At 41.2% G+C, this 16,400-nt stretch overlaps 1 protein-coding gene across 1 annotated transcript in view; it reads left to right on the top strand.

Annotated features, from left to right (window-relative positions):
• Positions 1-16,400, top strand: part of CEP104 (centrosomal protein 104) — a 581,941-nt gene that overhangs the window by 509,873 nt on the left and 55,668 nt on the right. The window contains 1 exon segment of the mRNA XM_053690408.1: positions 10,796-10,886. Coding sequence (XP_053546383.1) covers positions 10,796-10,886 — 91 coding nt within the window.

Consider the following 16,400-nt stretch of genomic DNA (forward strand, 5'->3'; position numbering starts at 1 on the left):
CAGAGTTATAATTTAAAATAAAGGCATTTTGTACTCCAGTTAATTCATTTGCTGCTTAAATTCCAGCATAGCATTCTTGTTTCACGTTGTTCCTTAATTGGGAAACAAAAAGTGTATGAACTGTGGTATTTCTTTGTTATATGATATTTCAGCTCATTCCAGCAAAAGATTAAATAGAATGATTGGCAGTGAGAAATAGAGTTCATTTTCACTCATTTATTTGTCAATATATTAAAGAAGAAAACCTATCTAGAAAGGGTCTCTATTTTGCGATCCTGCGGTAAGTGTATACTGAAAATGAAGAGGTAATTTGAGGTTGTAAACTATTACTGGTTCTTTTTAGTCATGATTTTAAACACTTAATATGACTTATTTTTTTTATTAAGAAACTCATGTTATTTGTCCGTTGATATTTCAGTTATTTCTGAAAGGTAGTTGGGTTCATGGTTCAGGTAAGCATGGACCTCTGACACAAAATTATTGAAGTCTAAAGACCATTTTTAGTTGAATGCTCTTATTTCAGTAAATTAAGTTAGCATTCAAAGACATTTAACAAAGCCATAAGAATGGCCAAATGTGTAGCAGCTATAATATATTAAAAGGAGAAATCATTTCTGTATTGTTAAAAACAACCTAGGAACCACCATTTCAGGGGACTTCTTCTTTTATTCTTCAGAAAATGTATTCCATTTCATTTTTAAAGCATCTCGATATGTTCTATAAAACCCTTTATTAAAGTCATTGAGGATTTGTGTGTATAAAACTGTGGTAATCTTTTCATTTACTATAGAATCTACCCATTCCATTATTTTTCTGGGAACTGCAGTGATTATTCTAGCATAATTTCAGTTATTTTGACAGACTTGTATTTTAGCCAATCAGTGCTGACTCATAAGTAAATATTGACAAAATAAGTGTAAAGTTTTAGTACCTATAAAACAATGGGAGCTTGCATGTTGTAACTTAGGGTTCATTCTCTGCTGTGGCCAATTAGGGACAGTTATAAATAGGTCACTAGAGTGTACAGCCAATACATGTGTGGAATATAACAGTGTTCTGCACTTCCATTCTCTTCATAAATGGAAAGAGTCTACAGCTGCATTCATTACTTTCTTTTTTAAGACACGATGAGTCCACGGATCATCTTAATTACTAATGGGATATTCACCTCCTGGTCAGCAGGAGGAGGCAATGAGCACCACAGCAGAACTGTTAAATAGCTCCTCCCTTCCCTCCCACTCCAGTCATTCTCTTTGCCTACGTTAGTGATAGGAAGAGGTAAAGTGAGGTGTTAGATTAGATTCTTCAATCAAGAGTTTATTATTTTTAAAGTAGTACAAGATTGTGCTGCTTTGTTCTAGGGTGTAGAGCATTGGTGGCTTTAGAGCAATGGGAACTTGTGGGACATAATTCTCACTGCGCCTCTCATATTGATGCTGCCCTAATATGAAAAGCTGAGTATTTTAACTCAGGACTTTCCTTTATTTCAGGGCCATGGGAGGGAGAGGACCTCTGAAAACCTGAAAGCTGCCTTGCTTTCAGGCAGAAGATGAGTTAAGTGCTAGCTTCTTTCTGGGGGGACATAAGTTACTCAGAAGAATGAAGGGCACTTTATTATCTTAATGACTTATCTGAACTCATCAATATTTATTACTAATGTCTTCCCTGGTGCATAGGGGACTCCTAGACAGTATATAGGCAGACACTGGGCTGGTTAATGGTGGTTCCACACTCCTGGCGGGTCTTTTACTTAATCAACCGACCGGGAGTCTTTTTGCTCACCACGCCCACAATGGGCGGTACTCAAGGAAGCGGATAGCGATTGCACGCCATTTGCAGTCACTCCGCTCTGTTGTAGGGCTACGCATCTGTATTTGTTAACTAAAGGAACAGGGGGTTCACAGAACTGCGTGTCCTCTCCTGTTTCTGTCTGCACGACCGGAGACTGGTTTGTGGGGATACTCCGCTCCTGCCCAGTGGAGGTAGGAACCTCAGCAAGACTTTATTATTTAAGGAGACAGTAAAGTTGTTTTTTTCTGAAGCTTACTTATAATAAACGGAGTAAAAAAGTTTCACTTAATTATTTAAAGAGACAGTAACGGTCAAACTGGGAGCAAAGATTTCAAGTTTCTCTTTCTAGCTCACAGAGCCTTATGGTTTAAACCTTGGTCTGCGAATGTATCCTCCAAGTCTAAGCTGTTAGCGATTCCTTACAAGGGAAAGACCTTGTTTGGACCTAGCTTGAAGGAAATAATCTCTGATATTATGGGAGGTAAGGGTCATCTTCTCCCTCAGGATAAGAGAAATAGACAAAAGGGACGACAGAGTAATTTTCGTTCCTTTCGAAATTTCAAGGAAAATTTTTCTGCTTCAGCTTCCAAGCAAGAACAGTCTAAAGCTTCCTGGAGACCCAATCAGCCTTGGAACAAGGGAAAGCAATCCAAGAAGCCTGCTGTTGAATTGAAAACAGCATGAAGGGCATGCCCTCATCCGGGACCGGATCTTGTAGGAGGCAGACTTTCCTTCTTTACTCAGGCTTGAGTTTGAAATGTTCAGGATCCCTGGGCAGTAGAAATAGTGTTCCTGGGATACAAACTAGAGTTCAAGAATTTTCCTCCCAGAGGCAGGTTCCTGCTTTCAAGATTATCTGTAGACCAGACAAAAGGAGAAGCGTTCTTACATTGTGTGTTCCCAAAAAAGGAGGGAGCCTTCAAACCTATTTTACATCACAAGTTCCTAAGGTTTGCCTTTCTACACAAACACTTCCAATTGTGGCTCTTCCCTTCGGTCTTGCCACAGCTCCAAGAATTTTCTCAAAGGTTCTGGATCGCTGTTGGCGGTGCTTTGGTTATGAGGCATTGCAGTGGAGCCCTATCTGGATGACATCACTAGTCCAGGCGCAATCTTTTCAACAAACAAGATCTCACACGGACATTGTGTTATCCTTCCTGCGATCTCACGGGTGGAAGGTAAATTTGGAAGAGAGTTCTTTGGTCCCTAATACAAGGGTAACTTTCTTGGGAACCATTATAGATTCCCTATCAATGAAGAACTCCTCGGCCAGCTGTGGCCCAGCGCAAAAAAGATGGACATCATCCCATTTGCTCGGTTTCATCTCAGACCTATGCTGTTAAACATGCTCAGGCAATGGAACAGAGATTATACGTACTTGTCTACTCGAATTCTATTGGAGCAGTAGACAAGGGATTCTCTTCAATGGTGGTTGGCTCGGGATCATCTCTCCCAGGGAACCTGCTTTCGCAGTCCATCCTGGGTGATTGTGACAAAAGACGCCAGCCTTCTAGGATGGGGAGCTGTCTGGGGCTCCCTAAAGGTTCAGGGAGTTTGGACTTAATCAGAGTCTGTTCTACCTACAAACATTCTGGAGCTGAGAGCGATCTTCAATGCTCTCCGGGACTGGTCCCAGTAAGCCTTGGTCCAGTTCATCAGGTTCCAGTTGGATAACAAAACTTCTGTGGCTTACATCATTCATCAGGGAGGAACGAGGAGTTCCTTAGCGATGACAGAGGTATCCAAAATAATTCAGTGGGTGGAAACCCACTCTTGCTGTCTGTCGGCGATCCACATTCCAGGGGTGGACAACTGGGAGGCGGAATTCCTGAGCATGCAGAGCTTTCATCCGGGGGAGTGGGCGCTCCATCCGGAAGTGGTTTCCAGTTTGATTCTAAAATGGGGTCAGCCAGAATTGGATCTCATGGCATCTCGGCAGAATGCCAAGCTTCCGAGGTACAGGGCGAGGTCCAAAGATCCTCAGGCTGTGCTGATAGATGCCCTGGCGGTTCCTTGGACCTTCAGTCTAGCATACCCTTTTCCTTCGTTTTGCTTCCTTCCTCGGGTCATTGCTCGAATCAAGCAGCAGAGGGCGTCAGCGATCCTCATTTTACCGGCCTGGCCTCTCAGGATTTGGTATGCAGATCTGGTGGACATGTCATCTCTGCCACCTCTGAGAGTTCCGTGAGGAGGGACCTTCTAATCAAGGGCCCCTCCTTCACCCAAATCTGTTTTTCTCTGAAACTGCTTGGAGATTGAGCGCTTATTATTATCCAAGCAGGTTTTTCTGGCTCGGTCATTGAGACCATGATGCAGGCTCGTTAGCCTGTCACTGGAATGATTTATCATAAGATATTAAATATCTCTATTGGTGTGAATCCATGGACTACTCATGGAGTAGAGTTAGGATTTTAAGAATTTGTTTTTTTTCTCCAAGAGTGTTGGAGAATGGTTTATCGTCAAGTTCCCTAAAGGGTCAAATCTTTATCTATTTTGGTACTCAAACGTCTGGCAGACGTTCCAAATGTACAATCATTTGGTCAGGCCTTGGTCAAGATCAGGCCTGTGTTCAGTCCAGTTTCTCCTTCATGGAGTTTGAATTTAGTTCTCAGAGTTCTTCAAGGGGCTCTGTTTGAGCCTATGCATTCCTTAGATATCAAGTGTTATCTTGGAAAGTTTTTATTTCTTGTTGCTATTCTTCTGCTTGGAGAGTGTCAGAGCTATCCGCATTTCAGTAAGAGTCTCCTTATCTTATTTTTCCTTCAGATAAGGTAGTTTTACGTACTAAATTTGGTCTGATTGGAACATTAATCAGGTGATTGTTGTTCCTTCCTTGTGCCCTAATCCTTCTTCTCAGAAGGTAAGACTTTGGCACAATTTGGACGTGGTCTGTGCTTTAAAGTTTTACCTGCAGGCGAATAAGGACTTTCGTCAGTCTTCTTCTTTGTTTGTGGTTTTCTCAGAGTATCATAAGTTTTGCATATGAGACTGCTGGACAGCAGCTTCCCGGGAGAGTTACGGCTTCTTCCACGAGGGCTGTTGCTTCCTCATGGGGGTTTATAAATGAAGCTTCTGTGGATCAGGTTTGCAAGGCTGCATCTTGGTTCTCCGCACTTTTTCAAAGTTCTACAAATTTCATATTTTTGCCTCGGATGAGGCCGCTTTTGGGAGAAAGGTTCTTCAAGCAGTGGTGCCTTCCGTTTAGGTTCCCTGTCTTGTCCCTCCCGTATCATCTGTGTACTCTAGCTTGGGTATTGAATCCCATTAGTAATTAAGATGATTACCTGATAAATGTATTTCTTTTTTGACACAATGAGTCCACGGCCCGCCCTGTTCTTTTTAGACAGGTTGTGGGTTATTGTAAACTTCAGACACCTCTGCACCTTGGCTTTTCCTTTCTCTTCCTAACTTTGGTCGAATAACTGGAGTGGGAGGGAAGGGAGGAGCTATTTAACAGCTCTGTTGTGGTGCTCTTTGCCTCCTCCTGCTGACCTGGAGGTGAATATCCCATTAGTAATTAAGATGATCCATGGACTCATCATGTCAAAAAAGAAATAAATTTATCAGGTAAGCATAAATTTTCTTTTTGGGAATTCAGAACCTGGCCAACAGGAGGAGGCAAAGACACCCCAGCCAAAGGCTTAAATACCACTTCCCTCATCCCCCAGTCATTCTTTGCCTTTCGTCCCAGGAGGTTGGTCGAGGGAGACTCTATGTGACCTTGACAGTTCTGGGGCCCTTGGTTTCAAGCTGGTCCTGACTGGGTACAAATCCTTCTGTCTTGAGGCCTAGTTCAGACACGTGGTGCCTTTTTATGTCCGGTTGGTCCCGTGAGGGCTCCTAGTGATCACTATATGATTTGTGTTGTTTACTTGTTTTATTTTACAAGCTTCAACTAGCATCCTGAGAGGACTTGAGGGTCCGTGGTTGCATAGGGGCATGGGGGATTGGTTCAGTCCTCATTCGCCTTTCAAGCCAGTGGGCCGGGACTCCGTAGAGATCTGCGGCAACATGCTCAGTCGTTTCCAATTTTCTGGGAACTAGAGTGTTCCTTCCCGTTGTGGGTTGGAGGCTTGGAGGATTTAGGTCCTTCATACCGCCATTCTTACGGTTTTGCCTTTCATGGTCTCTTTGGAAGTGTCCTCTTAGGACTTGTTCCTTTTAGGTTCTCTTCCTTTGGGTCGAGACTTTCTGGACTTCGTACGTTTTTTCTGGCGGTTTTGTCCACCTAATTAGGAAGTGAAGGCCGTGAGGCTCTGTCTTCCTTCGGGAGTTAGTCGTCTCCATATCAGGTGCGATAGGACGTGTTGTCTCTTTTCCAAGCTTTTTGCTTAGGGGATATTTTTCTGCCTGAGTTCGGGATGCTTTGCATTCTTCTCCCTTGGGTTTGGTCCTCTGGAAAGTTAATCTGCAGGGATTATGGAGACTAGCCTTTCTTTCTACTCTCTGTCGGGTGACTCTGTTCTCGTTCTCATTTCCCTAAGTGTTGCCCTTGGGGCCTTTGGGCTCTAGAGAAATTGCGTGACTTTGTCGTAGCCTAGCACCTTGTTGGGGGGGGGTGTTGACCTCCGGCTAAGGGTGTTCTCTTCCCTTTGGGCTGGGAATTACGAGTGAGTCCTGTACCCATTCTCTGGGTTTCCCGGTTTTCATCCCCTGTGAGTCTGATTGCTGCAGATGGGGTATTTTGTGTTCCCTTGGGGTGTCGTTTGTTCTAGGATGATTCTGGGTCCAGGGTTCTTGTCTTAGATCCTTCTTGGATGTCTAGACACTTATCAACCTGTGGACTGGTACGGGTTGACCCAGTTTTTTCAGGGACCCTATGTTGCGACATAGGGGCTAGCTCATTAGGCTTGCAAGCAGGAAGTCCAGAGTTCACATCCACCTTCGGGTACTGGTTATAAACTTTAAGGCCTGACTTGTCCTTTGGATGGAGTCTGCTCCTCTTCATGGGGAGTTTTTTCTATGTTGGGTCAACAGTGGTGTCTGGATGATTTTTTTCATTCGGTCCGTGTTTTGATCATACTATAGCTTCATGTCTTGTGGACATGTACGCTGTTCTTATCTGTGCCCTTCCTTTTTGAGGGGATAGTTTTACTTCCTTATGAGCTGGGGTTTCCTCTCTCTGGAGGGTCTTTGTACTGCCCTGTGTGTAGGAGGTTGGATCAGGTGGTTTATTTCTGTAAGGGGCAGCATCTGCTGCTCTGTGGGCTCTGTTCCACCTGTTGGAATTTGATCTCTCTATGTAGAGATCTGTGACAGGTCTTCCTACAGATCTATTGCACGTTTCTCTGTTCCAGGTCCCAGGGGGTTCTCCTTGGGAGTGCCTTATTTTGAAGGAGCGGATTGGGTTGGCACCCGAGCTCTGTTAGGGTGGGTGACTCCCCCCTTTTTCTTTCCATTCCCTGGGGGCTTGTGGTTGGGGTTGTTCTGTCCCCCCTGTCTATCGGGCATGTCTGTCGCTTGGGCTGGTCCAGTGTTGGAGCAGGATCTGAAATCTGTTGCTCTGCTATATTCGTCCTCGGAGCATTCTAGGTACGGTAAGCCTCTTGAGGTTTCTCCTTTCTCCATGTTCAAGGTTTGTGGGAAGGACTGGTGGCTCTTAGATAGCCTGCAACGTTATCTGCTGGTTAGTGGAGACTTAGCAATCTGAAGGATCTTATCTTCAGCTGCTTTCTGCTTGCCCTGCAAGTATTTAAGTTTCGGAGTCATTTTTACATGACTGCAGCGTGCAGTGTTTTTGCTTCAGGTGGTGTTCGTCAGACCTATCTGAGCTTGCTGCACGATGTCTCGTTTCTGAATATTTCTGTATTCTGAGCTACCTTTTTGCGACTTGGGGACCTTCGTCTTCAGTTGCTTTTTACAGTGCGGTTGCACTGTGTTATGGAGAAGATCCTCTCTGTTTCAGACTCCCGGCCTTTTCCTGTGGTTTCTGTATTTCTGGGGTCTGGGCGTTGCCTCCCCTTGTTTCTATGAGACTGGTGGGTCTCTGTTGGTCTGGAGTTCCTTATGCTAGCTGGACAGCTTGCTCAGCATACTAATGGACTGTGGCTACTCTGAGCTGTAGCAAACCGAGGGTTGCAAGTTCGATCTCCGGCGAGGTGTACTCAACCTTCCTCCTTTTGAGGTTGATAAGATGAGCAGTGCCTTGAGTCCCTTAAGGGGGATTAGCCGCGCTTTACAAGAACATTCATGTTTTCTCTGTGTCTTTTCTTCTTGTGTAAAAATACGGTAGCTTGTGCCCTTTCTTTAGTAAGGGGTGTGTTGTTTGGAGACTGACTGCTGGGCAAAGGTGTCTCCTGGAGGCTGTTGACTCAGTCGAGTCTAGTTCCTGCGGTCTCTAGCAAGGCTTGTGGACTATCTGCGACCCAGGGTCCTTGGGCCTTTTCCTCTTCTTTTTCAAATTGTTCTCGGCAAAGCGGGATGTTGTTGGGTAGGGGTTTTCAGGCCTGGTGCCCTCAGTGTCCTCTATAGCTTGGGTATTGTTTTCCCAAAAGTAATTAATGCAGCTCTGGACTCTTTCCATTTATGAAGAAAAACTTAAATTATGCTTACCTGATCATTTTCTTATCTTCAGATGGAAAGAGTCCACAGCTCCCCGTCCGTATTTTTCTGTGGGGCGTCTGTTATTTTTGTTCTTCTGGCACCTTTTCACCCTGATATTTCTTCTACTGTTCCCTCGGCAGAATGACTGGGGGATGAGGGAAGTGGGGGAGGTATTTTAGTCTTTGGCTAGGGTGTCTTTGCCTCTTCCTCGTGGCCAGGTTCTGAATTCCCAAAAGTAATGGATGCAGCTGTGGACTTTTTCCATCTGAAGAAAAGAAAATTATCAGGTAAGCATAATTTAGGTTTTTTAAGAGGAACTAAAAAAGCTCACAATTTCAGAATGGAATTGCAGGAAAGGGGAACAAATTTTTTTTAAAAAAAGTATGATTTATCATTTTTTTATTACAATCTCAAAGTGTTTAATGTCCCTTTGTAAAGGGTTCAAAATTTTTGCAAAATATTCTGAAAATAAAGAGATTATTATAAATATATATATGAATGTAACAAAAGCAACCAACAAACAAAGCTTCTAAATATATTTAATTTAACTTTAAAACTCACATAAAATAAGCTGCAATGACTGCCCATAAAAATAGGCAGGGTTTATGTAAAATGCATTCCCGCAGTCCATCCAATAGGGAAAGAAATTCCGCCTATTTAATATGCATATTCATAGCATGATAATGTATTTATAAACTTCTGGTTTCAGTAGCGTGCAGTTAGTATAGGGGCTTAAAGTTTCCTTTTTTGGTGTTATTATTAGCAATAGCAAATCGTATATTATTAATATCCGAATGCGCTATTGCTTATAATCATAGCGGCGCAGCTGTGAACAACATATTGTAAACTGTGGCTTTATAAATATATTAAAACTAAAAAAAAATTATTTTAAATAGGTAATTGACATTTTTCGAGGGGTTAAAAAAAATTCTTGTTAGTCTAGGGGTTGTGTTCTTTTTCCTCAAAGCAACTTGCTCATTAGTCTAGAGTGGTACTTAACCTTATTCATATGCAAGGGCTTTTCCTGCGGCTGCTCCTTCATCTAGTCTGTGTGCTCTCCGTTAATCTTTAACGCTGTGTTGCGCCACTCCTCCCACAGACGCTGAGGTCACAAACCACATGTCCATCCTGCTTCCAGCGCTTGTACAGTGAGACGCTGCAGCAGAGATTTTTTTAGTTTACTATCCCTTTAATGAATAGCTGATGCTCTTATCCCTGAGGAAAAGACAAAAGTCTGTTGTTTTAAAAAAAAAAAAAAAAGTATTACTATTTATTTTTATTTGTTTTTATTTAATCTTAATAATAAATACTCCCGTGATTAATTAATCTACTTTCTACTCTCAGACTTGTTGAGGTCTGCCCCTGTCCACTAATATAATTGTGGGAATTGCCTCTATGGCCTAGATTGAACAAATTTCGGGCTGACATGATTCACTCCCGTATAGTGGCAAGTGGGCAGCAATACTCTATCTGCATTTAACATTGCACAAGCAGCTGTCAGACTTATCTGGGGTGAATGCAAATCACCAGCACAGAGCTAGCGTATCAGTTAGCATGTAGCCGTCTGATGACCAATGCTTCTTAATCATTGGCTGCAGCTTGATAAACAGAGCCCTATATCCAGTAAAGAATGGATTCCTAAGTGTACACCAACCTACATACATCTTTTTATGTAAATCTTTTTCCTTGTGAAAATGTAACATTGCTCTTTAATATGCATGATAGAATTTTCCAATAGAAGATCCCTTTAAAGGGTAGACTAAAGCATAAAATGTAGTTTTTGCATTAGTGAGCCTAGATATCATAAGGATTAAATACATAAGTAAAGACCATTTGGGGCCTGTAAGCAAACCGTTGCTATAAAACTTCAATTATAATTTCCCTTTAATTCAGTGATTTGTGTTAATCTGCTGCACATTGATACTTGAGTTTGCTAAAATGGGGCCCTACATAGGGGCAGATTACAAGTGGAGCGCTAAATATCGCTTTCGCGAAGGGGGTAAGTCCCGCAGCAATTGCAGCATTTATAAATATATATGCTGATATACATATATATTTATGTGTTAATATATGTATATACACATATTAACACAAATATGTATATAATCATATACATATATATTTACTGGCAGCAATCAGTTCCCCTAAACACCCCTAATCCGCCACTTTTAACCCCTAAAAACTGCTTATTGCATGTAGCATTTTTTTTTTCCATACAAAAAAAAAGACCCTCTATTTTGGGGCAGTTTTAGAAAATTAACCAGTGATCTGATCTCTGGTTAATTTTCTGAGCGCTAATTGCTACCGCAAGCTCACGGTAGAAATAACCAGCCACTTGTATCTTTTAGCTTCATTTTTTTCAAGCATAAGATACATATTTATTGCAATGTGTGTTTAAAATATAATCCCTTTTTTTATATAAATATTACTCTTTAAAATGTTTGTTTACATCTAATTCTAGGCCTGGAAGTCTCATCTTATGGGGAAAGAAGGATGTAAAATGAATCCCCGCAAAATTCAGGCACTTCAAAGAACACAACTGGGACCCCAAGGTAAGATACTACCTATGAAAAACATAACATCTGTGTTGTATAAGATCTATGCAAATTTCACACAGTTTTTTAAAACATTGTTTGAATTTAATATGAAGCAAACAGATATAAACACAGCGCTAGGCCTAAAAGTTACAACCTGCCACTCCCAGACCACCTCCCTAAAAGTGGACACAGTAGGAAATAGCAAAAAATGGATAAAGGAGAGGGCGCTAAAAAGCTAGAGGTAACAACCACATTTATTCTGTAGACATTTAATAAAAAAGAAAGTGTAATATATAGATAACAATTTAAATGAGGATAAACTAATATAATAATGGCTGATATATGAGCGAGGGATGTCTCCCTTAAAATACAAATGCAAATACAATTCACAAAATATACAAATGGTATGGTTAAATATGCAATGCTAGCAAATTATAATTAAAAAAATAAAAAAGTTGTAAAAATGATAAAGGCCTAATATACCACCTTATATTAAATAGATTCCATATACATCATATAGAAATACCGTATACTTCACTTAGTAACGGAGGAATAAAACAATACTCTTAACTTCAAATGTATAAAAAGTCCCAGAATGTTGAAGTCCGTATCTATAGACAAATCCTATCGAGGTTATTGTGTTACTGTGGCCACATTGTAACAAATATTAAATCAGCTGTATGAGAATAGTGTTGATCCTCCTAATAGTTACTTCAAAGTAACATGATTGTGTCCTTTAAAGACAAAATAAAAACAGCCCACCTGATCAGAGTTCTCTCAAAAGTCAGCACCTACTGTTAGTAGAAACCACTGCTCGCCTTCAGGAGATAATAGGAGCAATCTCACTTACCCCTCTTCCTCCAGAGTAACGGCTCCTGTTTCTAAATTAAAATTCACTGTGAATTTCAATTTAGAAACAGGAGCCGTTACTCTGGAGGAAGAGGGGTGGTGAATTGTATTTGCATTTGTATTTTAAGGGTCCCTCGCTCATATATCAGCCATTATTATATTAGGATTAGTTTATCCTCATTTAAATTGTTATTTATATATTACACTTTCTTTTTGATTAAATGTCTACAGAATAAATGTGGTTGGTTGTTACCTCTAGATTTTTAGCGCCCTCTCCTTTATCCATTTTTTTTTTTTAATATGAAGCTATTCCACTAAGTGAAAATATTTATTACTGCTTGGTTTTAACCCTTTATTTCCCTTTTTTTTTCGGAGTACAAATTAAGCTAAAATGTTATACTTAAAGGGATATGAAACACAAAAATGTTCTTTTGTGATTCAGACAATTTAAACAATAAGTTTACAATTTACTTCTATTAACAGATTTGCTTCATTACAATTGTATTCTTTGTTGAAGAGATACCTAGGTAGGTGTTTGGAGCACTAGTACTACATGGCAAGAAATAGAGTTGCCAATGGATAACATTCTTGCAAAACTGTTGCCATATAGTGCTCTAGACACATGCATGCTCCTGAGCTTACGGATGTGCTTTTCAACAGAGTTACCAAGAGAAAAAAGAAAATTTTATAATGTTGTTCAAAATGGCATGCTCTATCAGAATCATTTTGAGTTTCTTGTCTCTTTAAAGGGACAATAAAGTCAAAATTAATCTTTTAGAATTCAAATAGAGCATGTCATTTTAAACATTTTTAAAAAACTTCTGTTATCTAATTTGCTTTTGTCTGATTGTTATTCTTTGTTGAAAAGCATACCTTGGTAGGTTCATGAGCAGCAGTGCACTACAAGGAGCTAACTGCTGGTTGGTATCTGCACATATATGCCTCTTGTCATTGTCTCATCCAATGCATTCATCTAGAGTCCAATAGTGCATGGCTGCTCATTCAATTCAATGAAAGGATATCAAGAGAATTAAGCAAATTTGATAATCCAAGTAACTTGGAAAGTTGTTAAAAATTGTACGCTTTATCTGAATCATGGAAGGATGATTTTGTGTTTCATGTCCCTTTAAAATGAAGACTGCGTTTTAAAACGTACAATTTATATCTTCTAGAATTGCACATTTGTCTTGGCATCCAATACTTCATATTAACCTTATTGTTCATGTGTGCCAACATGCTTATCATTTGTTTAAAGCATCAGATCATGTTTTATAATTGCTGTTCTGCTCCTCTTGTAATCTCCTTCTGCAATCCACCATACTAGTTATTTATCTATGGAAACAGGATCATATTTAGACTGAAATAAAAATATTGTTTGAGGTTTGTTTTGTTTATGTTTTTCCTTCCATAAGGAAGGGAGAGTCCACAACTTCATTCCTTACTGTTGGGAAATACAACACCTGGCCACCAGGAGGAGGCAAAGCACCCCAACAAAAGGCTTAAATATCCCTCCCACTTCCCCTATCCCCCAGTCATTCTTTGCCTTTCGGTACTATAGGAGGTGTCAGAGAAGTGTCAGAAGATTTGAATAGTCCTGTAATGGGTGTGTTCGCTTCAAGAAAGGACTGGCGTTTTAAGTAATCATGTCAACTGCTCAGTGAGAGTATTGATGAAAGTTAGAGTCTGGAGATGCAGGGTTTTTCTGCGAACCCATCCAGACTGTCGCCTAACAGCTCCTGAGCAATCAGTGTTCACGAGTTTCACTGCTTGATGTTACTCACTCAAGTCCATGTCAGAAGCCTCGCTGCAAGACTGTCACACTTTAGAGGCTGTGCCTGTTCCACAGCATGGATCCTGGAGGGTAAGACCGTTTTATATATACACTTTTGCTATACAGGGTCACAATGTGGCTCCTTTATGCCTCAATAGGATCAAGGGTTAATATCTCTTTCAAGGAAATTTTTTGAACAGCTAGGGGTTATTTATAACTGCTTTAATGTGTGAGTTTTCTCCTGTTAAGTGTGGTCAGTCCACGGGTCATCATTACTTCTGGGATATTAACTCCTCCCCAACAGGAAGTGCAAGAGGATTCACCCAGCAGAGCTGCTATATAGCTCCTCCCCTCTACGTCACACCCAGTCATTCTCTTGCACCCAACTAATAGATAGGATGTGTGAGAGGACTGTGGTGATTATACTTAGTTTCTCCAACATAGGTGTGTCCGGTCCACGGCGTCATCCTTACTTGTGGGATATTCTCTTCCCCAACAGGAAATGGCAAAGAGCCCAGCAAAGCTGGTCACATGATCCCTCCTAGGCTCCGCCTACCCCAGTCATTCTCTTTGCCGTTGTACAGGCAACATCTCCACGGAGATGGCTTAGAGTTTTTTAGTGTTTAACTGTAGTTTTTATTATTCAATCAAGAGTTTGTTATTTTGAAATAGTGCTGGTATGTACTATTTACTCAGAAACAGAAAAGAGATGAAGATTTCTGTTTGTATGAGGAAAATGATTTTAGCAACCGTCACTAAAATCCATGGCTGTTCCACACAGGACTGTTGAGAGCAATTAACTTCAGTTGGGGGAACAGTGTGCAGTCTCTTGCTGCTTGAGGTATGACACATTCTAACAAGACGATGTAATGCTGGAAGCTGTCATTTTCCCTATGGGATCCGGTAAGCCATGTTTATTACGATTGTAAATAAGGGCTTCACATGGGCTTATTAAGACTGTAGACTTTTTCTGGGCTAAATCGATTCATTATTAACACATATTAGCCTTGAGGAATCATTTTATTTGGGTATTTTGATATAATAATATCGGCAGGCACTGTTTTAGACACCTTATTCTTTAGGGGCTTTCCCAAAGCATAGGCAGAGTCTCATTTTCGCGCCGGTGTTGCGCACTTGTTTTTGAGAGGCATGGCATGCAGTCGCATGTGAGAGGAGCTCTGATACTTAGAAAAGACTTTCTGAAGGCGTCATTTGGTATCGTATTCCCCTTTGGGCTTGGTTGGGTCTCAGCAAAGCAGATACCAGGGACTGTAAAGGGGTTAAAGTTAAAAACGGCTCCGGTTCCGTTATTTTAAGGGTTAAAGCTTCCAAATTTGGTGTGCAATACTTTTAAGGCTTTAAGACACTGTGGTGAAAATTTGGTGAATTTTGAACAATTCCTTCATGTTTTTTCGCAATTGCAGTAATAAAGTGTGTTCAGTTTAAAATTTAAAGTGACAGTAACGGTTTTATTTTAAAACGTTTTTTGTACTTTGTTATCAAGTTTATGCCTGGTTAACATGTCTGAACTACCAGATAGACTGTGTTCTGAATGTGGGGAAGCCAGAATTCCTATTCATTTAAATAAATGTGATTTATGTGACAATGACAATGATGCCCAAGATGATTCCTCAAGTGAGGGGAGTAAGCATGGTACTGCATCATTCCCTCCTTCGTCTACACGAGTCTTGCCCACTCAGGAGGCCCCTAGTACATCTAGCGCGCCAATACTCCTTACTATGCAACAATTAACGGCTGTAATGGACAATTCTGTCAAAAACATTTTAGCCAAAATGAACACTTATCAGCGTAAACGCGACTGCTCTGTTTTAGATACTGAAGAGCATGACGACGCTAATAATAATGTTTCTGAAGGGCCCCTAACCCAGTCTGATGGGGCCAGGGAGGTTTTGTCTGAGGGAGAAATTACTGATTCAGGGAACATTTCTCAACAAGCTGAACCTGATGTGATTACATTTAAATTTAAGTTGGAACATCTCCGCATTCTGCTTAAGGAGGTATTATCCACTCTGGATGATTGTGACAAGTTGGTCATCCCAGAGAAACTATGTAAAATGGACAAGTTCCTAGAGGTGCCGGGGCTCCCAGAAGCTTTTCCTATACCCAAGCGGGTGGCGGACATTGTTAATAAAGAATGGGAAAGGCCCGGTATTCCTTTCGTCCCTCCCCCCATATTTAAAAAATTGTTTCCTATGGTCGACCCCAGAAAGGACTTATGGCAGACAGTCCCCAAGGTCGAGGGAGCGGTTTCCACTTTAAACAAACGCACCACTATACCCATAGAGGATAGTTGTGCTTTCAAAGATCCTATGGATAAAAAATTAGAAGGTTTGCTTAAAAAGATGTTTGTTCAGCAGGGTTACCTTCTACAACCAATTTCATGCGTTGTCCCTGTCGCTACAGCCGCATGTTTCTGGTTCGATGAGCTGATAAAGGCGGTCGATAGTGATTCTCCTCCTTATGAGGAGATTATGGACAGAATCAATGCTCTCAAATTGGCTAATTCTTTTACCCTAGACGCCACTTTGCAATTGGCTAGATTAGCGGCTAAGAATTCTGGGTTTGCTATTGTGGCGCGCAGAGCGCTTTGGTTGAAATCTTGGTCGGCTGATGCGTCTTCCAAGAACAAGCTACTTAACATTCCTTTCAAGGGGAAAACGCTGTTTGGCCCTGACTTGAAAGAGATTATCTCTGATATCACTGGGGGTAAGGGCCACGCCCTTCCTCAGGATCGGCCTTTCAAGACAAAAAATAAACCTAATTTTCGTCCCTTTCGTAGAAACGGACCAGCCCAAAGTGCTACGTCCTCTAAGCAAGAGGGTAATACTTCTCAAGCCAAGCCAGCTTGGAGACCAATGCAAGGCTGGAACAAGGGAAAACAGGCCAAG

Source organism: Bombina bombina, chromosome 8 (genome assembly GCF_027579735.1).
Source record: "Bombina bombina isolate aBomBom1 chromosome 8, aBomBom1.pri, whole genome shotgun sequence".
NCBI lineage: Eukaryota > Metazoa > Chordata > Amphibia > Anura > Bombinatoridae > Bombina > Bombina bombina.